The sequence below is a fragment of the Choristoneura fumiferana genome, chromosome 6, assembly GCF_025370935.1.
Source record: "Choristoneura fumiferana chromosome 6, NRCan_CFum_1, whole genome shotgun sequence".
In the NCBI taxonomy this organism is placed as follows: Eukaryota; Metazoa; Arthropoda; class Insecta; order Lepidoptera; family Tortricidae; genus Choristoneura; species Choristoneura fumiferana.
The window spans coordinates 19,208,831-19,231,219 of NC_133477.1; the positions used below are offsets into that span (position 1 = coordinate 19,208,831).

At 40.4% G+C, this 22,389-nt stretch overlaps 1 protein-coding gene across 2 annotated transcripts; it reads right to left on the minus strand.

Moving 5' to 3' along the window:
• Nucleotides 1-731: 731 nt before the first annotated feature.
• Nucleotides 732-22,259, minus strand: LOC141429272 (pyridoxal-dependent decarboxylase domain-containing protein 1). Of its 2 annotated transcripts, XM_074089562.1 has the most exons (16): nt 22,106-22,259; nt 21,665-22,038; nt 16,562-16,668; nt 15,895-16,026; nt 15,093-15,307; nt 14,217-14,288; nt 14,051-14,110; nt 11,833-12,024; nt 10,467-10,511; nt 9,768-9,896; nt 8,775-8,994; nt 7,764-7,914; nt 6,800-6,921; nt 6,061-6,250; nt 5,504-5,618; nt 732-821 (listed from the first exon to the last, which is right to left on the minus strand). In XM_074089562.1, exons 1-15 carry the CDS (start codon nt 22,175-22,177, stop codon nt 5,543-5,545), a joined length of 2,157 nt encoding a protein of 718 aa, XP_073945663.1. In that variant the 5' UTR covers nt 22,178-22,259; the 3' UTR covers nt 732-821; nt 5,504-5,542. The 2 variants fall into 2 exon arrangements, with proteins under 2 accessions (XP_073945663.1, XP_073945662.1); XM_074089561.1 differs by lacking the exon at nt 732-821 and having other exon boundaries at nt 3,725-5,618.
• Nucleotides 22,260-22,389: the final 130 nt, after the last annotated feature.

Here is a 22,389-nt window from a genome sequence, read left to right on the forward strand (position 1 = left end):
TACGTTTAGTGAACGTATACGAAATGACTTATCACTAATATTTACATGTTTTGTATTTTAGGTGGTTTCCATAGCCTGAGATCCCATCGTAAAATTTGTAACATTCTTTGCACATAGTATCATAACGCCACAGGGTTGCCTAAAAAAATCTAGGAGCTTTTTATTAAATAAGGTCTTGTCAAAAATTTCATTTTGAATACAAGATTTATTCGCACTGTACTCGCGTTGTCATTCAAATTACATATCGGTACCCAGATTCAAGTCGGATCAGATGTCTTTGATCGTTGAAGAGTTCTAGCAGACCTATACCTAGTGCCATCCACGAAGACGCATGATTTTGTTAAAAACAGACATTAATGACATTGTAATAAAAACTACGGCACGCGTCATCGTGAATGACTACCTATATAGACTTAAAAGACTTGTGAAAATAGCACGAATTCGTTGTGAAAAGGATGGAAAAGATAACTACGAAAATGAAAATAAATCACAAGACTACTACAGAACATATATTGATGATTTTTACGTCATTTATTTTATTTTTCAGTTTTTTATCACGATAAGTTGTTTAAGAGAAAATTGCGTGTCATGCATAGTCCCTGTTGCTACAAGATTTTGCTATGCAAACCAGCGACGTTGTAACCCTAGATGCATTTCGGTAAAGTTGCGAATGGGTGCGGAATTTTACGACAGGATCTTATACTATCATTTATTACTATAATGTGAGAGTTATGGCAGTTAGGTTGATTGTTAATGATTCCCCCTTGCTGAGCGGCCCATCTGGGCTCTCTCTCTCTCTTTCTGAGGTTAACAGCACCAGTCTGTTCGAAAAAGAAATGTTATTGTTTTAATGATTTCGATTCCTAAATTAAAATATCTAGCAATACAAAATTTGTGGTTTCTATTGTTTCTTAACAGATTTAGAAAAAAAGAAGGTTCTCGTCGGAATATTTGTTTTTAATTAGTGTAATTACTTATTTACCAGTCATCCCGTTCTAATGGATGCATAACTTTAAATTTAGCTGGGCTTCCCATAGTGCCACGAGAGTTGAACTGAATACTTATTTGTGTCACAACGGAGCAAAATGATGTATTTACAGCGAGGGCGGTACATTGAATCCAGAAGCGAGGGATTCTAAAGTAGAATCCCGAGCGTAATGAGAGATTCAAGTGTTAACGCCCAAGATGAAAATAATTTTGCTCCCGTGTGACTTATACAACTTTTCACAGCGAGTACGACGAAAATTGAAATAAAACAATTCTAAATATAATACAATTAACAACTTCAAAAGATTGCATTTGCAAAAAACACTTAGAAAAGCATTGAACAGAAAAGTTGCACTTTGATCCCACTCGTCATAGAGGGAAAGTTACTTTTCTAAATGGTGTGAAAATAACTATTTAGGAATTAAGCCAATTTATAATATTTATATTACACGGGTATATTCTAAATACCTGTTCGTAACTGTCTCGATTTTGTATGAAAATTTCTAGTTCTCGATGACGTACTCTACTATATTCTATTTTTTCTAAGATGATTCAAATGACACATGATGATTATGTAACTTTGTGAGGCGGTAACATTTTTTTTATTTTTTCCAACAGAGATAATATAATGCTTGAAAAAATTGAACTTAAAATTGCAAACAAATTGTTAAGTTACCGCGTGGGCACTGTGTTATATTAACTTAATTTCTTTAATTAACGCCCTTACAATGTTGTTTCAATAGGTCGCAATCGCTAGAGGTGAGGGTTATCGGTAAAATAAACGAACTTATTATTAATTTGTAAGATTGTTCGTCGGAGTCGGAAAGTGACACTACAAGTGTCTAATAAATTATATTTAAAAATTCAAATAAGACTTTCAGTTCAGTAGTCTAACGTTTAAACTAACAAATATAACGCTATTTTGCCACTTTTAGCACCAGGTACATGCAAAAGTATCGATAGTTTGCGTAACAGTAGGAGGGACTCTAGTTCCGTCAGTTTGGTATCTGTCATTTGGATCATGTTAGAACAAATAGAATATACTCATAAAATGTATGAATCTTCCCAATTATTTCACACTTAGTATTATACAACTGGCATAATCACACTTTCAATTGAACATTTTCGTATTACGACATACATGTTTTAATTACTATACAAATACCGCATTTGAACGTACCTATAGTCATAAATAACAATATTATTGCATTAAAATTGGCTATATTCACTCACATTCTGTCGAAATGTTATAGCAACCATCTTTGGATATTTATTGGCAAACGTGGATATCATTTGCATCCAAAATCCATTTTTAACAGTCAATGGAATAGTAACTAGTGTCAATGACGGTTTCTGCAGGGCTACTACGAAACTCGAAAATCGAAGTTCGTATCGCTCCGTCCCTCTCGGTCTCGTATTAAATAGTTCCGATACGAACTTCGATTTTCGAGTTTCGTAGTAGCCCAACTTTGCCTGCTAGTTTACGCTAGTATTATAAATAACGTGCTCTTTCGAACTTTATTTAGATGAATAAGGTTTTCTGTGCCTTGTCCTTTTGACATATGCGTCACGTTCGTAATTGGTTAAAATGTAACGTCAAACGGACCTCACGACATTAACGCCATCTATCGACATTTCGCCTGTCATAAAACCTTAGTACTACTTATTCCAAAGACTGATTCAAAATCTCCACATTTACCTTTCATTTGTTTTTAAAGTGAAGCGAGTTAGACTCTTCAATCGTGTACAGTCACGTCTAAAAGTATGTATACACAAAAAAAATTGAAAAATATGTAGCCACACATTTTCATCATAAATATGTATCTATTACTGACACCAAAAAATTGTATTCATTAAACTGTTTCAGTATCATGTAATCACAAAATGCTTCAGAAAGTGGCATACTTAAATAAATTCCATTTAAATGTATTCACCTCGTAGGCAAAAATAAGTATACATGAATGGGTTCCATATACATATAACCACACCAATTTGGCAAATATTTGTATACGCCGTTTGATTCATAAATATGTATCCAGACTGCAACAACAAACCTTGTCTGACTGGCATAGAATCGTAAGTTGTATATTTAACTGATTTGACAATTCACGAAAACAGTGCGGACTTGTCACTGCATACGTCTATCTCACGATTATTCTATGACGCACTTGACAGTCCTTAGATTGAATTGACTTGTAAATATTGAGTATTTCAGTTTAGGATCATTCTCAGAAAGGTGCACTATGCATTTTTTTTTTTTATTTTAATTATATTGTTAATTGTTAGTGGTAAAGCCGCACTGTAGCCAGTTCTTGGTTTGCAGTACGAATGTATTTGTAACTTCAGATAGGTTATATATTATAAAAGAAAGTCACTGGCTTCATGGAAGAACTTCATTTTAAAATCAATTACTTACATATACTTATACTGTCAAGTGCAAGATCGCCATTCTGTCATCGTCATTCAGAAGCTGTCTTCTATAATTAAAATTACAATGATTAAAGATTGCAAATTATAGATGCTTCAGTGGATCTGTCCTCAGTGGATGACCCGAACAACTTGATCGCTTTGGCTTAGTCGATATTAATGACCACTCTGGACGTTTCCAAGTATTTGGTGATCTTAATGGTGTATAAAAAATTAAATATATCCATACCAAATTTCATCCAGCTCAGTTGCTTTTGGAGATAAAAACTAAGTACCCTATGTTCAGCCCTTGACAGTCGAAACCAGTCGGTTTCGACGTGATACCGGAACAGACAGAGTTACTTTCAATTCATCACTCGTATAAAACAAAGTCGCTTTTTTTGTCTGTACGCTTAGATCTTTCAAACTACGCAACGGATTTTGATGCGGTTTTCACAAATAAATAGTGTGATTCACGGTGTCTATGTATACCGTAAGCGTGTTGTGCCGGAACGGGTCACCAGTATATAATATTATTTTAATGGAGTATGGATTCGTAGTATGTATGTCCCTGCCCGCATGCAGGTTACGAAAGAGACAGACATGTAATCTTAACAAAACAGTAATTCTTCAAAACGAATCAAAATATCAAATCGTGTTTACATATTTATGAATCAAACGGCGTATACAAATATTTGCCAAATTGGTGTGGTTATATGTATATGGAACCCATTCATGTATACTTATTTTTGCCTACGAGGTGGATACATTTAAATGGAATTTATTTAAGTATGCAACTTTCTGAAGCATTTTGTGATTACATAATACTGAAAAAGTTTAATGAATACAATTTTTGGTGTCAGTAATAGATAAATATTTTTGATACAATGTATGACTACATATTTATGCAACCTTGTTTTTGTATACATATTTTAGACGTGACTGTACAGATGTAATGCATATTGGCTTTCCATCATATTTTAAAGGAAAAGTTCGTATTTTTATCATGTTCTTTCAATGAGGGTTAACGTTTCACCAGTTGGCGCCACCGTAGACAAAGGTCCTCTGAAGCATAGTGGTTAGTTTGTTATTACGGGCTTGAAAACAAAATTTACATTTAAATCATATTTAATACCTTATAACCGTACCATAAAAATATCGAGCATGCCACAGTGTTGCTGTTCGGAAAAAAGGTGGACAAAGTTTTCCGAAAGACAAAACTGTCTCAAAACAAAGATAATATTCACAAAATTATTCTAATTATAAATAAACCCGCGTAGCTCACCCAAAAACAGTGACGTTTGACATTTCGGAGACCTCTCGCTACACTAGCGCCTCTAGCGGCGAATTTATACGCGATAGCCCTCATTAGCTTCCATCGTACAGCCTTTTTGACATCTGGCAGTACTGCCGTCATAACGAAAACGGCACAACTAACATTTTTTGTGCGTCTGATTTTTTTGTACATTTCTTGGAGAAATACCGTCAGAGATACCGTTAGCCCAAAGGGTACGAATGCCTGAGATATTCAGATTTACTACTAGATTTATTAAAGCAAAGAGGCATATTTGGCTATGGTTAAACTGCTTAGTTAAAAAGGTTAATTTCAGTGATATTAAAAAATAAAGGACCTATGTAGGCTAAATGTGCTTAATTTTTAATGTTAAATGATGCTGAATATTAAAATGGAAAGGCATAAATAACAGAAAATATGCCTATTTTTCCCTAACAATATAGGATACTAAAAACTATTTCTAAAATATTAAAATGAAAAGGGTCATTTTTTAGTTATGCCGATACTACGTTGCAAGACATTTTTTTTTTAATGAAAACGTAAAAAAAAAACACATTTATTTTCTCGAGTTTAACAAAATGTTAGTTGTGCCCTTTCGCATTTCGACGGCAGAGTAAATAATAAAGTTTCATATTAATGGATATCAAATTTCACTCATTTAATTCAACTAATTGATTGACTTCTGATTGAATTCCGACTTTTCCCGATGGAAAGTATTATACATTTTATCTGTAGATATTTGTGCGCGCTTGGTAATGAACCGTTGGCGTGGTGAAAGTTGGCGGGTTTGTCAAACATTTGAGCCAGCCGACTTGCCTTAGTTTTCGGCGCGTCAAACGTTTGGGCCAATGGTGACTATTGGTCGGCCGCTTGCAGTTGTCTCGTGGGCGAGTGCGCGGGCGCCGGTTCGGGTTCTTTCTTTTGGACAGATCTGAAAAAATAAAGGCGATTTAGATACGTTTTAGAACAACACGTGTCATTTCAATGTCACTCGTCAAGTTTAACAATAACTACGAATGAACTTATACAATACAATTCAATACAGTGAACTCATAATATACCTATTATATGTATATGAAAAATAATGGCTAAAAATGTAACAACCAGTTAGTTTCTATCAATGAAGTGAGCCGTCTGTCTAAGTTAACAGTAATCAAGAAAAACACGGTGTATGTATTTTAAATTTCGGTGCCAGTCAAAAACTCAAAATGCAAACGTTCTGTAAGTAGGCCACTAATAACATTGTTGCCAAAAAGAATCTGCAAATAACTTGACAGAAAGTTTTTTTTTAAATAGTAGGCCAACATGCGGTCGACCACTGGTGCCCGGTCGGTCGACCACCGGTCCAGGCCGGGCGACCACTGGGCCAGTACCTGTATACGTCGGTGGTGGGTTGCAGCGTGCCGTGCGCGAGGTGCAGCCGACGGCCGGGCGGCGGCGGCACGGCGGCCGGCGACCACCAGTCCACGACGCGGCCGACCACTGGTACCCGCCGGAGTAGCCCTTCCTGCCACAGCCGGTGGGCGTTCTCGCGCTCTAGGTCGGCTTGCGCGGCTTCTATGCCTGTTGATAGAAATAAAGACATTTACGTGTTATTTTTTAAAAAATAACATTTACACGGCTAAAGAAATACATACAATTCACCGTAAAACTAGACATTCAAATTTAATAATATGTCACATTAGCGTGTTACATTACAAGTGAGTACCTAATAAGACATAGCGCTCAATTTCCTTTCACCCATCTTCTCGCAAAACCTTTATAGTGGTGGATGCGGTAGATGCGGGCCGCTTCCAACCAAGCAACTTAAAGTTTATGGCGGAGGCCTACGTCCAAAAAAAAAAAGATGAGGTGGCATAGTACGACCGACATGTCTTCTAAGTCGCTTCACTCTTGACAGTGGTTGTGATTGGCGGATGAATAGTGAACCTTTATGACAACTTTCTTGGGAAAATAGTGTGGTAGTCTCCCCTTGCCTTCAACACCGCAGTGCTGGAGTCCGGGGCTCGTAGCTAACAATAGAGAGCGCTGCTCGCTGCTGCCCACTCTCTCTTGTCCTATTCTATAATTCAGATTTAAGTAATTTTAAATGGTCTTTCTTACGATACGTACCTTTCTTTAAAACCTCAGTCATATTCGTGAGAGCCCTCGAGCTCTCCTCTACCTCCTTCCCTGCTAGCACGACTAGCTCCAACAACTCTTCTATATCAGTGTCTGCCGTCACCATACCAAACCTGGACAAATATAATTTAAATTATTAAAAAGCATTAACAAGACGATCGTTTGTCGCTTAATTTTATCAAGGATATTAGTTTGTTTGATGCATGTTATTGTTGGAATCAGTTGGGTCAGTGAGCCATGTCGACCACTGGGCCATATATAGCTATAGACAATAGGGTAAATTGATGATTTCGACAGATTTAAGGTTGCTCTTCAATTATTATACAAAATTATCAATGTTTCGTGTAAATAAATAAAAAGGCTCCACAAAAGACCATTCCACAGTTTCACGATTTCAAGCGATTAAATTGTGAGAATGTCAGATAGGTATCACTTGGAAATTCTTTGGGCAAAATAAAAAAAGCCTGCATTCGCATTCGCGAATATAACAAAACACATACTTACCTTATGATTGGTTTTTTGGAGTCTTTTTGTATTTTTTATTTCAACTCCCAATTTGTTACTTTTAAAAACCAATCATATTTTGATTGCTTAGTAGCGACATCTCTTGTCTGGGTGAGCGGTTGGTTCCGAAAGAGTGTGACGTCTGTCGACGCTACATAGATGTCGCTAGTGCTGCTGCTTAAGTAGCAAAGTAGAAATAAGCAACCTGAGATATGTATGCATAGGAAAAATTCGTGTCTAGATTCCTGTCAAGCAGTGGTGTAGGGGTTATAGCACGCAGCACGGAATGCTGAGGACCTGGGTTCGATTCCCAGTGCTGGTCTCTTTTTCTGGTTTTTCTGTGCATCCATGTCTCAGTTTGTATTTTCACATACCTTACATTACTAGTAGGGCATAACCCTTAACTTAAAGAGGGCGTTACCTCCCACCAGGCGGCTAGCACCCCAGTTACCTGACGCATGCGTGTCCATCGATGCCCTCCCCGCAGGAGAAAGCTCCATCAGTAGCCCGAAGAGTCTCTACCAACTGCCGATTGAGGGCGTTCAGGTCTTCTACGGAGGCCTCCTCCCACCCGGGGGGCACGTAACGCACACCGCCGAGCCCTGGACAGATATACAAATGATTCAGGCGTTACTTTGCGGAGTTCATGTCTGACACAGCTGTGTCTGTAACACACATGTGTTCTACAGGCAGGAAACCCACTAATTTTTTGGTTAGACATTAATGAACCGAGTACAGTACCCGGGCATAAAGATTGCACATCGGTCTTTAGAAAGAGACTCGGCTAATTTCGGCTTCGTAGAGCGTTGTCACACGCTACTTATGTGACGTTTGTCAGCCGTTGTACAGGTGCAATAGAGTACGGACCCATTTAGATGAAAATATATAATAATAAATAAAACCGGCCAAGAGCGTGTCGGACACACCCAAAATAGGGTTCCGTAGCCATTACGAAAAAATTAAGTAATATTTTTCTAAGGATTTCGTATTTTATACGGAATCTTCCAAGTTTAGGTATATTTTATACCTTAGGCGGCTATTTACTTATAAAATACTAATATTTCTCAAGAAAACTTAGCCGTTATAGTTTTCCTTGAAAGTTTGATATACTTATACCATCCTGAATTTTTTTAAAAATTTCCACCCACCGGTTTAGATTTTAGAGGGGGGGGGGGACGCTCCACTTTACGTCTATGGGAGGTACCCTAAAAAAAACCTTTTTAAATTTTTTATTGTACTATTTTGTCGGCATAGTTTACATACGGATACATCCGTGCAAAATTACAGCTTTCAAGCATTGATAGTCCCTGAGCAAAGCCGCGGACGGACAGACAGACAGACAGACAGACATGGCGAAACTATAAGGGTTACCTAAAAATCGTGTGAGCATCCTCTGATATCTGCTGCCCCTAGGCCGCGGCCTATACGGCCTATACGGCCTATTGTCAAATCCAGGACTGACCTGCCCACCCCGGCACATGGACCAGCCGCAGGCTCGGGTGTCGCTCCACGTGTTCGTGGAAGGGCTCCCGGAGCGCCACGGTGGCGCGCAGCACGTGGCACTGCGCGTCCACGAGGGCCGCGAACGCCTCCACCCTGGCCTCCGGGAGGAGCGAGCCCTCCAGCGGACAGTAACGGAGGACCACGCCGTGGCTCTCTGTCTCGCACACTTCTATGCTCAGCTGTGGAGATCATTTTAATTATTAAATTAAATTAATTAAAATATATTTGTCTGTATGTAGTAGTCTTTGAAAGTACAATACAAATATTATTTACTAGTTTTAGCCCGCGGCTTCGCCCGCGTGGAATTCGGTCATTGCGCGCTGTTTCCTCGGGAACTGTGCATTTTTCCGGAAAAAAAAACTAGCCTATGTCACTCTCTAGGCCATAAACTGTCTCTATGCCAAAAATCACGTCGATCCGTCGCTCCGTTTCGACGTGAAAGATGGACAAACACACAAACACACACATTAGCATTTATTATGGACTAGCCTGTTGCCCGAGACTCCATCTGCGTAGGATTCGGCTATCGCTATCGCACGGGAACTATGCAATTTTCCGGGGTAAAAACTATTCTATCCTTCCCGGGGACTCAAACATATGCATATCGAATTTCATCTAAATCGGTTCAGCGGTTTAGACATGATGAGTTTACATACAAGCAGGCTTACAAACTTTCGCATTTTTAATGTCTGTGTTTTTTACTCCTTCACGCTAAAACGGCTAGACGGATTTGGATGAAATTTGGTATATAGACAACTGGACGTCTAAAATTACACGTAGGTAGCTCACAAATTTACTTCCAACCGTTGCAATTTAATTCATTTAAGCAAGCAGGAGAAGTGTTCGATGGATGTGGCCATCGAGTCTTCCAATGAGGCTGGCATAAAACAGGGCACTTAAGGCACGGAAAAAAAAAGAAAAAAATAGCTGAATGAAAGTTTAAAAAGCTCACCATGTCAGCTTCCCTCTGCAGCACTTGTCCGAGCCAGGAGTTGAGTTTATCGTAGTAGGGGGGCGGTTTCTCAGGCCCCGCCGGCGCGAACTGGAACGTCACGCACGCCGACGCCTGCGATATCGCTTCCTGGAAAGCAATCATCATCGCCATCATCATCATCATCAGAAGAATCTCAAGCAGAGGATAGTGGGTTCAAACCCCAGCTCGCACCTCTCTTTTTTACTTGGGCTCCACAGAAAACCAGCGTTACTGCACATAATGTGCGGCAACACGTGCTGAGTGGAGACCCTTTTTGGTATCCTGCCGTGTCACCAAGTAACATAGTTTTAGTTTAGTGCTAGTTTTAGTCTTAGTTTTAGGTGGTACTTATGGAGCCAAAATAAATCATTCTTTCTTTTTTTTTCTTTTTTGAAATTTATGTGCGAAATTACATTTCCAATTTGGAACTTACATATAAATATCATTACATGTCTCCCTTAACTCTACTTAATGCCGTAGTCAGATTTATGCAGCGATGAAACGATTTTAATTGGATTTGATCCAAAGCTCTTGATATCAATCAGTTTTATTTGTGAAACATAGGTGATGGCTGCATAAATACAGATATGTTACATTTCTTCGTGTTGCACTACGTTTTGCCAGTACGTCATACGTACATATGAATATTTTGTCGATAGAAAATTAACAGTTACTCACAACTATATCGACGTTCGGCGGTTCGTCACCACCCGGTCGTTCACTCTGAAAATAAAAAAGAATTTGAATTGAAAATATAATTATGTAACTCGAAATCATGACGCCGCATCAAGAAGCCGTGGTGGCCTAGTGGTTTGACCTATCGCCTCTCAAGCAGAGGGTCGTGGGTTCGAACCCCGGCTCGCACCTCTGAGTTTTTCGAAATTCATGTGCGGATTCACATTTGAAATTTACCACGAGCTTTGCGGTGAAGGAAAACATCGCGAGGAAACCTGCACAAACCTGCGAAGCGATTCAATGGTGCGTGCGAAGTTCCCAATCCGCACTGGGCCCGCGTGGGAACTATGGCCCAAGCCCTCTTGATCTGAGAGGAGGCCTTTGCCCAGCAGTGGGACGTATATAGGCTGGGATGATGATGATGATGATGACTCGAAATCATCCCAATCTCTTCTTTGTCGGTATCACTCTTGACAGAGTGGTCGTGGATAGAGATAGGTAAATCTGAAGATTCAAAGATCCTCAAGCGGATCCGAATCCCTTATAGGCGCCTTTTAAATCTTATCCACTCAGAGATAGCGGAGAAAGTAATGCCAAGCGGAGATGTGGAGGCGCGGAACTAGATAGCAGAGCGGAGTTGCAGACTGTTTTTCCATTCGCGGAGCTTCCCTACTTCTTCGCTCGCGCTCGTTTCTGTGCCACGCTTCTCTGCTCTTCTTTCTCGTATCGCGTTCTCGCTCCGTTTCCTGGTTGTGTATGAATTTTTAAGCTAGTTGCCAACTCCCTGTCCACTGAAGAAGAGTGGAGACTTATGAAATTCTAGTGGTGGATTTTTATCTCGCCCACCGTTCCGCTCCGCCGCACAAGTTGTCCGATTGGGTAGGTCCAACTTCGACAAAGCAGAATCAGAATCAGAAAAAATGTCGCACGATAAATCCAACTCGGATAGGCAGCGTTCGGGAAACTTCGTGATGTCTTCTCGTCCAATATTCCGCAGTGCCTGAAGACTAGTCTTCGACCAGTGTGTGTTGCCAGTGATGACCTATGGCGCTGAGACGTGGTCCTTGACTGTTGGCCTTTTAGAGAGGCTCAGTCACGCAACGAGCTATGGAGAGAACTATGCTTGGAGTTTCTTTGCGCGATGGAATCCGGAATACGGAAATTCCCCGAAGAACTAAACTCACCGACATAGCTGGAAAAATATGCAAGTCGACGTGGCAATGGGCGGGCTACATCGCTCGGAGAACAGATAACCGTTGGGGGAAAAAAGTCCTCGAGTAGCGACCACGAACCGGAAGACGAAGCGTTGGCAGGCCGCCCAGCAGGTGGACTGATATCGTGAGAGTTGCGGGTTATCCCACACACTGACCAGCAGGCGCAGCTCGGCCGCGGCCAGCACGGCGCGGGCGGCGCGTGCGGCGCGGAAGGCGGCTGCGAGGCGGGCCTGCAGCGCGCGCGCGCCGGCCGCCCGCAGCGCGGCCCACAGCGCCAGCGCCGGCAGCCGCGCGCCGCCGCCCGACAGCCCCGCCAGCGCCACCAGCGCGCCCTCGCGGCTGCCCGCCTGCACACACATTTAATTCATGCCGAATGAGGGCTATCGCGTATGAATTCGCCACTAGAGGCGCTAGTGAAGCGTGAGGTCTCCGAAATGTCAAATCTCATAGTTTTTGGGTGAGCTACGCGGGTTTATTTATAATTAGAATAATTTTGTGAATATTTTGCAATATCTGGAATTAATTATGGCAAATATGCGTTCCGGGGCAATGAATGTCTGTGTTTTGAGACAGTTTTGTCTTTCGGAAACCTTTGTCCTCCCTTTTTTCCGAATAAAACGGGGACTATGCAACACTGTGGCATGCTGGATATTTTTATGGTACGGTTTTAAGGTGTATTAAATATGATTTTAATCTAAACTTAGTTTTCACGCCCGTAATAACAGACTTTGAAAGCCATACTTAAACACCTCACGCAACAGTGCGCCATCTAGTGAGACAAAAAACGATAGCCCTCATTAAGGCCGTCCACATACACTAGGAATTCCGTTTCGGGATTTCGAACGCAGTAAATCCATACAAATCTATGGAACTACCACATACAAACAGTAGTTTTCCGTCCGAAGTTTTCTCCGATTCGGAATTCCGTATGGTGGCCTGTGCGTTCAGAATTATTCCGAATTGAAATAAACGTACGTGTGTGATATATCCAAGGGTCTCTCCACATCTATCGACGCGGTATCGGCAAAAGTCGATAGAAAAAAACTTTACGTCCACGCGACAAGAGCTAAAAAGGGATGGTTCGGCTCGGCCGACGCCTACCGACGCGTCGACGTCTTTTTTGGTCTAATTGCGTAGACATTAACCCCCTTATTCATAAAACTTAACAAGCCTATGTTAACTAACAAATGCTTTGTCCCTTTCTAACAAATACAAATGTCGAAGTGACAGATAAGCACAAACGAATTTTAGCGGCATTTTAACTAAAATAGGTTTGATTGTCGTTTATGAATAAGGGGGTAAGCTTTTTACTATCGGCTTCTACCGATTCCGGGTCGATAGATGTGGGTAGACCCTAAATCGACGGGTGTTAACGTCACAAGGTTCCCAAAGAATAATACCACTGTCTCCTGAAGCACGTGTTGCACTTAAATACTACCAACAGACAGTATGTGTGGACCCTGGACCGCTTTAAGGGCATTCCAACAAATCTAATATATCTAATACCTTTAAACGAGCAAAGAATCTCGGAAACGGCTCCAACGATTTCGATGAAATTTGATATGTAGGGGTTTTCGGGGATGACAAGTCGATCTAGCTTGGTTTTATCTCTGGGAAAACGCTTAATAACGAATTTAACCCGACCAAAGCTCGGTCGCCCAGGTACTTGTTATTTAATTGCATCAGGTGTTTTACGTTTGAATAGTTCAGAAATGCCAATAGGCCATTATTTATACACGACCCATGTTTTTGATAAATTTGGGATTTACTAACTTAAGTTATATTGAGCCACGAGACATAAATTGGTGGCCCATGAGGGGATTGTTCCCCTAAAAAAAAAAAAATCATTCAAAAGTTTTAGAACAAACCTACAAAATATGTACTCACAGCTAACATCATCTGTTAAGAAATAAATTATACAAGTAACAAGGTAAAACAATGAGTAAGGCTCGCCATAAGCCTATTGCCTCGGCGCACAAAGAAGCGCGACTGGACGTGCTTACGAGCAACCTCACCGAGGTTTAAAAAAAAGAATCGTCGGACGCGATTCGATACCGCACCTTCTGTGGCTTTACGCACCATTTTTTTTATTTAAATGGATGGCAAACGAGCAAGTGGGTCTCCTGATGGTAAGAGATCACCACCGCCCATAAACATCTGCAATACCAGGGGTATTGCAGTGGTATTGCAGATGCGTTGCCAACCTAGAGGCTTAAGATGGGATACCTCAAGTGCCAGTAATTTCACCGGCTGCTGCTTCACGGCAGGATTAGCGAGCAAGATGGTGGTAGCAATCCGGGCGGACCTTGCACAAGGTCCTACCACCTGCCACCACCAGCTTGTATAAACCAATAGCATAACTATATTACTTACCGAATTTACACCTTTGGAATGATCGTTAGCTGTTACAGTTTCTGGAATTTTGTAAAATGTCTGTGATTTCATTAAGGAAATTTATTTCACGCAGATTGATAGTAAAATCTTACCGAAAAAAACTAGTCCCAATGTTATAATTTTTTAATTATCTGAAAAAGGATACGACAGTAGGGAGTCCCGGTACACCCAACCAGGGCCCGGGCGTGAGTGTGAGCGAGTCAGCTATACTGTAGCTCTGCGAAGTAAGCAAATACATCATCAGTAAGTCATTTTCTGTGTTAAATATTGGCACACTTAATTGTCAAATGTTATAACACTTTTTTTTTAATGTCTTCGTCTTTTGATTGCATCGACTTAGAAGTCTGTTTTTTCGCTGCGCTAAGGAGTAGCAGGTCTGAGTATTTGATATCAATTACAGCTTGATACCTCAACGCGTTTAGTAGAAATGGAGGATGGTCGGACAACATAGTGATTCTATCATCATCATCATCATCACCGTTAGCCGAAAGACATCAACTGTTGAACAAAGGCCTCCCATAGAAGGCCACACTGAACGACAACTCGACATCGAAAATACAAACTGAGACATGGATGCACATAAAAACCAGAAAAAGAGACCAGCACTGGGAATCGAACCTAGGTCCTCAGCAATCCGTGCTGCGTGCTATAAGACCCCTACACCACTGCTGGACAGGAATCTAGACACGAATTTTTCCTATGCATACATATCTCAGGTTGCTTATTTTTTACTATGCTACTTAAGCAGCAGCACTAGCGACATCCATGTTTCGTGAAAGTAACAAGTTTAGAGTTGAAATAAAAAAATACAAAAAGTCTCCAAAAAAACCATCATGACAACTCGACACTTGTACCCACCGGTTGCCCGAAATTCTCACGATGTCGTCAGTCCTCCTAATGGGAGGCCTGCCAACTCATCGTCTTCCGGTTCGTGGTCGCCAAGTGATCCTAGATGGGTTTTGTTTTTACCAACTGTGGCGAAAAGTCAACAGTACATGTGTTTAATAAATATGTGACATACCTCATCTCTCCCCATAGCAGCTGGTAGCGCCAAGGCGTGCCCCCTTAAATGCAAATGCAGGCCCCGTTTGCTGCACACCTCAGCCAGGGGCACCAGTGGAGTCCCACAGCCCAGCGGCGGTGCCCCGGCCTCGCCGAGCACCAGCAACGGGGTCCGGTCTAAAGCTAGGTCTTCCTCACACAAGCGGTCAAGGGCCTCTATGTCCATGCCACGACCTGTAATAGACGTTTACCTATTCTTGGTCCGCTGAACTTTTTTCATTAAACCGTATTTAAAAACTTCGGACTTGCAAGGTTGACCATCGCGGTTTAACGGGGCAATGCGGCAAGTGTATTTGACTGTCTGTATTTTGATATTTTTCTGACTTTTTTAATAAAAAAAATTCTTCACAAGCTTTTATTAAACTTGCGATGTATGTATTTATGTATGTACGGGTCTTCTTGCAAGTTGAATTTGACCCACTTTCAGTGGTCGGATTGACTTAAAATTTCACATACTTATGTAAATCTGTTGACAATACAATAATCTGGTAGTGACATCCTGGTGGACCGGCCAGAATTGTCTCTGCCGGATGGAACTCCTCAATAGTTCATGGCATGGACTTGAAATTTGGTATGCAATTGTAGTTTGGGTGACAGTGCAAGTACAGTCAACAAAAAGTACATTCAGCAAAAAAAGCTTGTATTAAAAATGTTTTTTTTACCAAAAACTTTTTTATTGCATAATTTAATTCAGGTTTAGTGGCGCTTCCATATAACATTTCTATTTGATATTCTGCAGCGTACCACTGCTGATGACTTACCGTCGGAGTGGACGGGCACAGGCCGGACGCAGGCGAGCGGCAAGCCAAGCTGCCGACACAGGTGCTGCACCACCCCTAGAGGACTCGCCACGCAGCTGTAGATGCAGGGGAGGCGCGTCGAGAATGCTAGGGCTGGAAACGCAAAAGGAGCCCGTGAATCTCAAGAATATTACAGCTGCGGGTATACTACGAAATTCGAAGTTCGTATCGTACCGTCCCTTTCACTCTCGTAGGTAGTAGTTTTTGGGTTTATCCGTAACAAACATCCAAAAATCCAAATCTTTCCTGTTTATACTGTCAATTACACCTAAATTGTATTGTGCCGTGAAGCAGCAGTGCTTGCACTGTTGTGTTTCGGCGTGGCGAGTAAGACAGCCGGTGAAATTACTGGCACTTGAGGTATCCCATCTTAGGCCTCTAGGTTGGCAACGCATCTGCAATACCCTTGGTGTTGCAGATGTTTATGGGCGCTGGTGATCTCTTACCATCAGGACACCCACTTGCTCGTTTGCCATCCAGTCGAATAAAAAAAAACGTATCTAAGTTTATTTCATTGTACTTGATGCTGGAGAAAACAAATAAACTTCTTATTCTTATAATATAAGTATAGATTATATCTAGCGACGTGCAACAAAATCGCCGACCACTGATGATGGAAAGCACTTACCACCGTCCTCCAAGTACCGAGGGAACCGCCAATGCAGCAGCATCCTCATGACCCTCACCAGACCCTCCAACTGCTCCTGGTGGTAGTAAGCGTTGTAATCCGCCAATCTGAATGAAAGTAAACAAAGTCAGTAGCTAAGACCCACAGCACAGGCCTCCTCTCAGAACGAGGGGACTTGGGTCGTAGTTCTCAGGCGGCCCATTGTGGATGTGTATTTTCGCGCAAACCGTTTGAATTTTTTTCGCAGGGCTGTACAGATTTCCTCACGATGTTTCTCTTCACCGTAATGGTCATGGTAAATTTCAAATATTTGGCACATCACTAATGGTTCCAACAGAAGACCAGTGTCAGCTGCATGACCGATATCATGCTAAGTTGACCATGTCTTGACAATTTGTCAGTTTCCTTGAATGTTACGAATTTCACATTCATCATTTGGTATTGGATATTTCTACATATCCATACTCTATAGTAGAGCCGTGGTGGCCTAGTGGTTTGACCTATCGCCTCTCAAACAGAGGGTCGTGGGTTCAAACCCCGTCTCGCACCTCTGAGTTTTTCGAAATTCATGTGCGGAATTACATTTGAAATTTACCACGAGCTATGCGGTGAAGGAAAACATCGTGAGGAAACCTGCACAAACCTGCGAAGCAATTCAATGGTGCGTGTGAAGTTCCCAATCCGCACTGGGCCCGCGTGGGAACTATGGCCCAAGCCCTCTTGTTCTGAGAGGAGGCCTGTGCCCAGCAGTGTGACGTATATAGGCTGGGATGATGATGATGATACTCTATAGTAGAGATACATTGTTGCAGACAACTGGGCCAATGCATCTGTTATTGTTTGTATGACTCATATGCTAAATTGTTATGAATGACAATGGAACCATTCTGCGTCAGCTAACACGTAAAGCATCTTCTCACTATTTGACTTTTTAAACAGCTACACTGCAATACAACACCATAATTCTTTGTTAAACATCACGTAAGCAATGGAGAAAACAGGCATAATGTAAACGTCCGTGTGCCCGACACGCTAATGCCCAATAGACGACACCCTGCTATCATCTCTATTGCTAATGACATAAGATTAAAGATGACAACTGATGAGTGATGAGCACTAGTACGTTTACCTTATTTCCTTCTAAATTTGACTTTTCAAGTCAACAGTGTAGCTTGTAGAGGAGACATTGACTCTAGACTCTAACAAATATTAAGCTTAATGTTGTGCAAACGGATCCCTAAATTAAAAACCGGACAAGTGCGAGTCGAGTGCGAGTAAAATTAATTAATTTATTGGTTATAAACAACAAGAGGCGAATGCTGAAATTTATGAGAAAATGATTTTTAACACCGTGTCAATGGATCGAATTACTTCGTGTTTTACACATGTGGTACAGTCACCAGCACCAATATCTGACACAACAAGCGTGCATAAATATCTGATACGACTTTATTCCTAGGGCCGGAAGGACGTGCCAGATATTTTTGCACGCTCCGCTGTGGCAGATATTAATGCTGGTGACTGTACACGTAGTTGACGCCCGCAATTTGTCATTATAAACCAGATCATACTCCATATCCCTAACCCTCAAGTCCCTTATCCCTTATGTAGTCAGCGTTCCACTGGCCCGCACGAAGCGGTTTGCTTCATCTTTCACAATGAGAACTGCTAAGGAATGGAATTCGCTCCCGTCGTCTGTATTTCTGGATAAATTCAATCTAGGGCTCTTCAAGGCTAGAGTGAATAGGCTGTTACTAAACCAGTGAGATACACCTTTGACCTTTTGTTTTTTCATATAAAAAAATAACCATATAAAAAAATAAATACATGCATCAAATTTTTTTTTTATACTTCTGTAACGACACACCTCCAATACCTCTTTTAATGAGCTATATTACATACTTAATTCAAGCATTTGACAATGGTGTATTATGATGAAATTATTTAAAAAAGTTAGCATGTCCACACTGAAAACCGGCCGACAACTGGCTATATTTTCGATACGTTAGATCCTTTTCTAGCCAACCTCAATGATGCAGAAATACTTCGGCAAATCATGCCCTAATCCCTAATAATAACCTAACCCTAATTCGTAATAGTCAGTGTACAGGTGTAAAGGTTGCCTGGAAGAGATCGCTCTTAAGCGATAAGTCCGCTTATTGCTCACCTTGTAATATTTTTTCTGTGTATCTGTTTTCTGTATCGCTTACTATGTCTGGTGTACAATAAAGAGTCTTTGTATTGTATTGTACTGTAATGCAGGCAGGAGATTATATTTGTACTAGATCGCGGTTTCCGAGACGTCGTTCTTTACTTAGTGAGTTACCAAGTCAGATAGGTCAACTGTACTTAAAATCTAAATAATTAAAGGTATGTTGCTACCGCAATGTTCATCCAATTTATCAGTTAATTCAACGGAATAACGAGTGAACTAATCCGTTAATAAAAGTCCCAAGGTAACTGATAAGGTACACTTTTAACTATGTTTATGTATGCTGTATTTTACGATGTGTTCAGTCCAGATATTCATTTTGAGATTTTACTTATCAATAATCATCATTTATCCACAGTTGTGAGAGCCTAGTGGTTCCATCTCAAGCAGAAGGTAGTGGGTTCGAACTTTTGACTTTTCCGGAATTTAAAATTATATGTGAAATTTACTATGTGCTTTATGGTGAAGGAAAACATCCCGAGAATACCTGTGCAACTGTGTGAGGACATGGCCAAAGCTTTCTCACTCTGAGAGGAGGCCTGTGCCTGTGTCTACTAACCTATGTATAAATAAATAATAAATAAATAAATATCACGAGACAATTGACACCAATTGACCTAGTGTCAAAGTAAGCTTAGCAAATTTTGTGTTATGGGTACTAAGCAACAGATAAATATAATTATATAGATATATACTTAAATACATATTAAACACCCAAGACCCGAGATCAAATATTCATATTTTTCATAAAAATATCTGCCCCGACATGGGAATCGGGACTTCAAGCTTCGTAGTCAGGTTCTCTAACCACTAGGCCATCTGGTCATCTGGTTTATTTAATTCAGTTTATCATATTTTTGGAATCTGATTTCTGAATATGCTGCACAAAGCCTATTTCTCGAAACGGTTTTCGATTTATTATACATTGAAAAAAATTAGGACATCCCAATTCGGAAAAAATTGCTGTGCGGAGATTTCTATGGTACATTCAAAGTAAAGAAGTTGGCTATAGGTGGGTACGGAGTTGTATACATCTCCGCAGGAGTGGACAGTCTCACCTGTCCAAGAACACGCGCAGGATGCCACACTCTATGGGTTAACAATCAATCTAGCTTGGTCTTATCTCTGAGTAAACGCGTTTTATCCAGTTTCAGCCGTCACCCAGATATTGTAAACATATTCAAAGTGTGATCCACAGAGCCGCAGCTAGTCATCAAATAAAGAGTAAGCCTAATTAGTCCCAGACTGCCAAGCAGATTAGGTTTGATGTTCTAGCATTAAGTAACCATCAACTATCCATCTACCCCAGAAATAATTAACTAAAATCAACACTATAATACCTTGGCCTACAAATCACTGTATCCAAGCACTAATCAATGAATGAATCATGAAGCATGAACATAAACACATTTAGCACCTATTTCATGCTTGGCAGAATAAAATACTTAAATCAAGTGATTTAGATACTTAAAGTGCTTTAAGGGGCTACCCGTGGTTTTCATAGATTTTTGTCAAGTTTTGAATTGTATCTCCTACTTTTGCACTACAGATAGAATTATAAGTCAAACAGTTTATTGGTTCTCCAATCTTTTATCTCCATTTTTGTCTACCGGATTTTGAAAAAATGAATACTTAATTTTGTATGATTTTTTAAACATTGTCTGAAAGAACACTTATTTCGTATCTACATATTTGGGTTTGTCTATGACGTCTCTAAAACTGGGCCCAATTGCATAATAAAGTACAAGCTAATAGTATTAGTGAATTTCAATACAAAATCGCTAATAATATTAGCTTGTACTTTGTTATGCAATCCGGCCCAGGTCGAGGGTTTTCATTTGAAACTAATTAACACAAAATTTATAAATTAAGTTGTTCAAATTTGATGCCAAATATCTCGAAAACAATGAACTTTGAAGTAAATATGGGATACTATATTGCTTAAAGCCGTTGTTGTTAATATAATAAGCTACAAAAAACATTAGAAAACTAAGGAATTCTGATCAAGTCATTGGTCATTGTTTCACCATCCATTGATTAATTTTATTTGACAGATAAATGTGATGCCGTCTCTGACTATTTAAACAAAACAAACAGACACGGCATCACATTAATTTGTCAAATAAAATTAATCAATGGATGGTGAAACAGGCAGTAAATGTATTAATTTCAATATTGAAAGTACTTTTTTAAAGATTTTTGCTAGCCAGGACAAGTCTTCAAACATTTTTCTCTTTTTTTTTAGGTTTTTCACCTGTATGTATATGCCAGCCTTATTGGATGACTCAATGGCCAAATTCATCAAACACTCCACCTGTTATGCCCATGTTTATCTGGCTACAAGTGCTTTATGGACCGGTATGTTCATATTGCAACCTCTGATACCAGACAACTCAACATAATATTCAACACCATTCCATTCATAATCAGTCAAATATGTCTTGACACCAAACAATGTACAAGTCCTCAATCCTATCACAATACTTACATGATTTTTTCAGTTTAAAAATTATTTTGTTGAGCAAATGTTTTGCTAATTGAAAGCAAAAAATATACATACTTCAAGAAATGATAGCATTTTGTTTACACTTTTCTCACTCATAACAAATAAATGTAAACTAAACACAATATGGGTTTATCCACTAACAACACTTCACACACACACACACATACAAATATTTTGTCATATCAGATAACAAATGAGCATCACATATCTATGACTCATGGTATCATAGCCATATATAAGCCAGACTACAAGCCGAATAATTGGAACTTTGTCACTGAAAATACTAAATGTGTAAACTGCTTGTATTCCTACACAGTAGTTCTGTTTGTGCTAGTGTACTAAAATTAACAGTTCTCATGAGGTAGATAGCAGTACAATATCTTACCTGAACATGTGTGCCATCCATCGCGAAGTTTCACTCGCTATATGCGCGCCTAGACGAGACGCGTGACTTCTTTCTAATCTTCCAAATAAAGCAGCAATACTGTGAGATAGAATAGCCGCCCGCGTCACATTGTCCGTGGGCAACAGCGGAGGCTCCAAACTCTCACAACTAGGGTCAGTCTTGAGTACCAAATCCTCTAAAACCACCAAAATCTCATCCATCGACGATTCTGGTGGCTCGAAGAAACTAGCGCTAAATTTTCGAGTTTCCCGACGCTTCTCCTCATCTCCTGAGTCCTGAGCATTCACGCCAGCTTCCAATCTACCGACGACTTCGGAAACTTGGAACTGAAGCCCGCCGAAAGGACGCCGGTCCTGTTAATAAGCGGAAAATTAGAAATCATGTAACTTTACATGAAGCGGTTGCTAGAAAGAGTTTTACCGTCTCAGACGGCGCTTCGTCCCCTGGGCTGGGCTTGTTAGATTCCGTGTCGGTTGCCGGTGCATCTCCCATGCTGCGTGGCAATTTTTTCTCAAATTTATAGCACCTATTGCGATATCACCGAACATAAAAATTTGTAAACGTCACGTATTGTTTTGACGTGGGTTACGACCACAGATAGATAATTTATTCATTGTTTTTGCCATTTTATATGCTGGCAACTTTTTTTCTTTGACGAAAGTCCGCACCGTCAACGTTTTTACCAGTAGCTCTAATGACTTTAC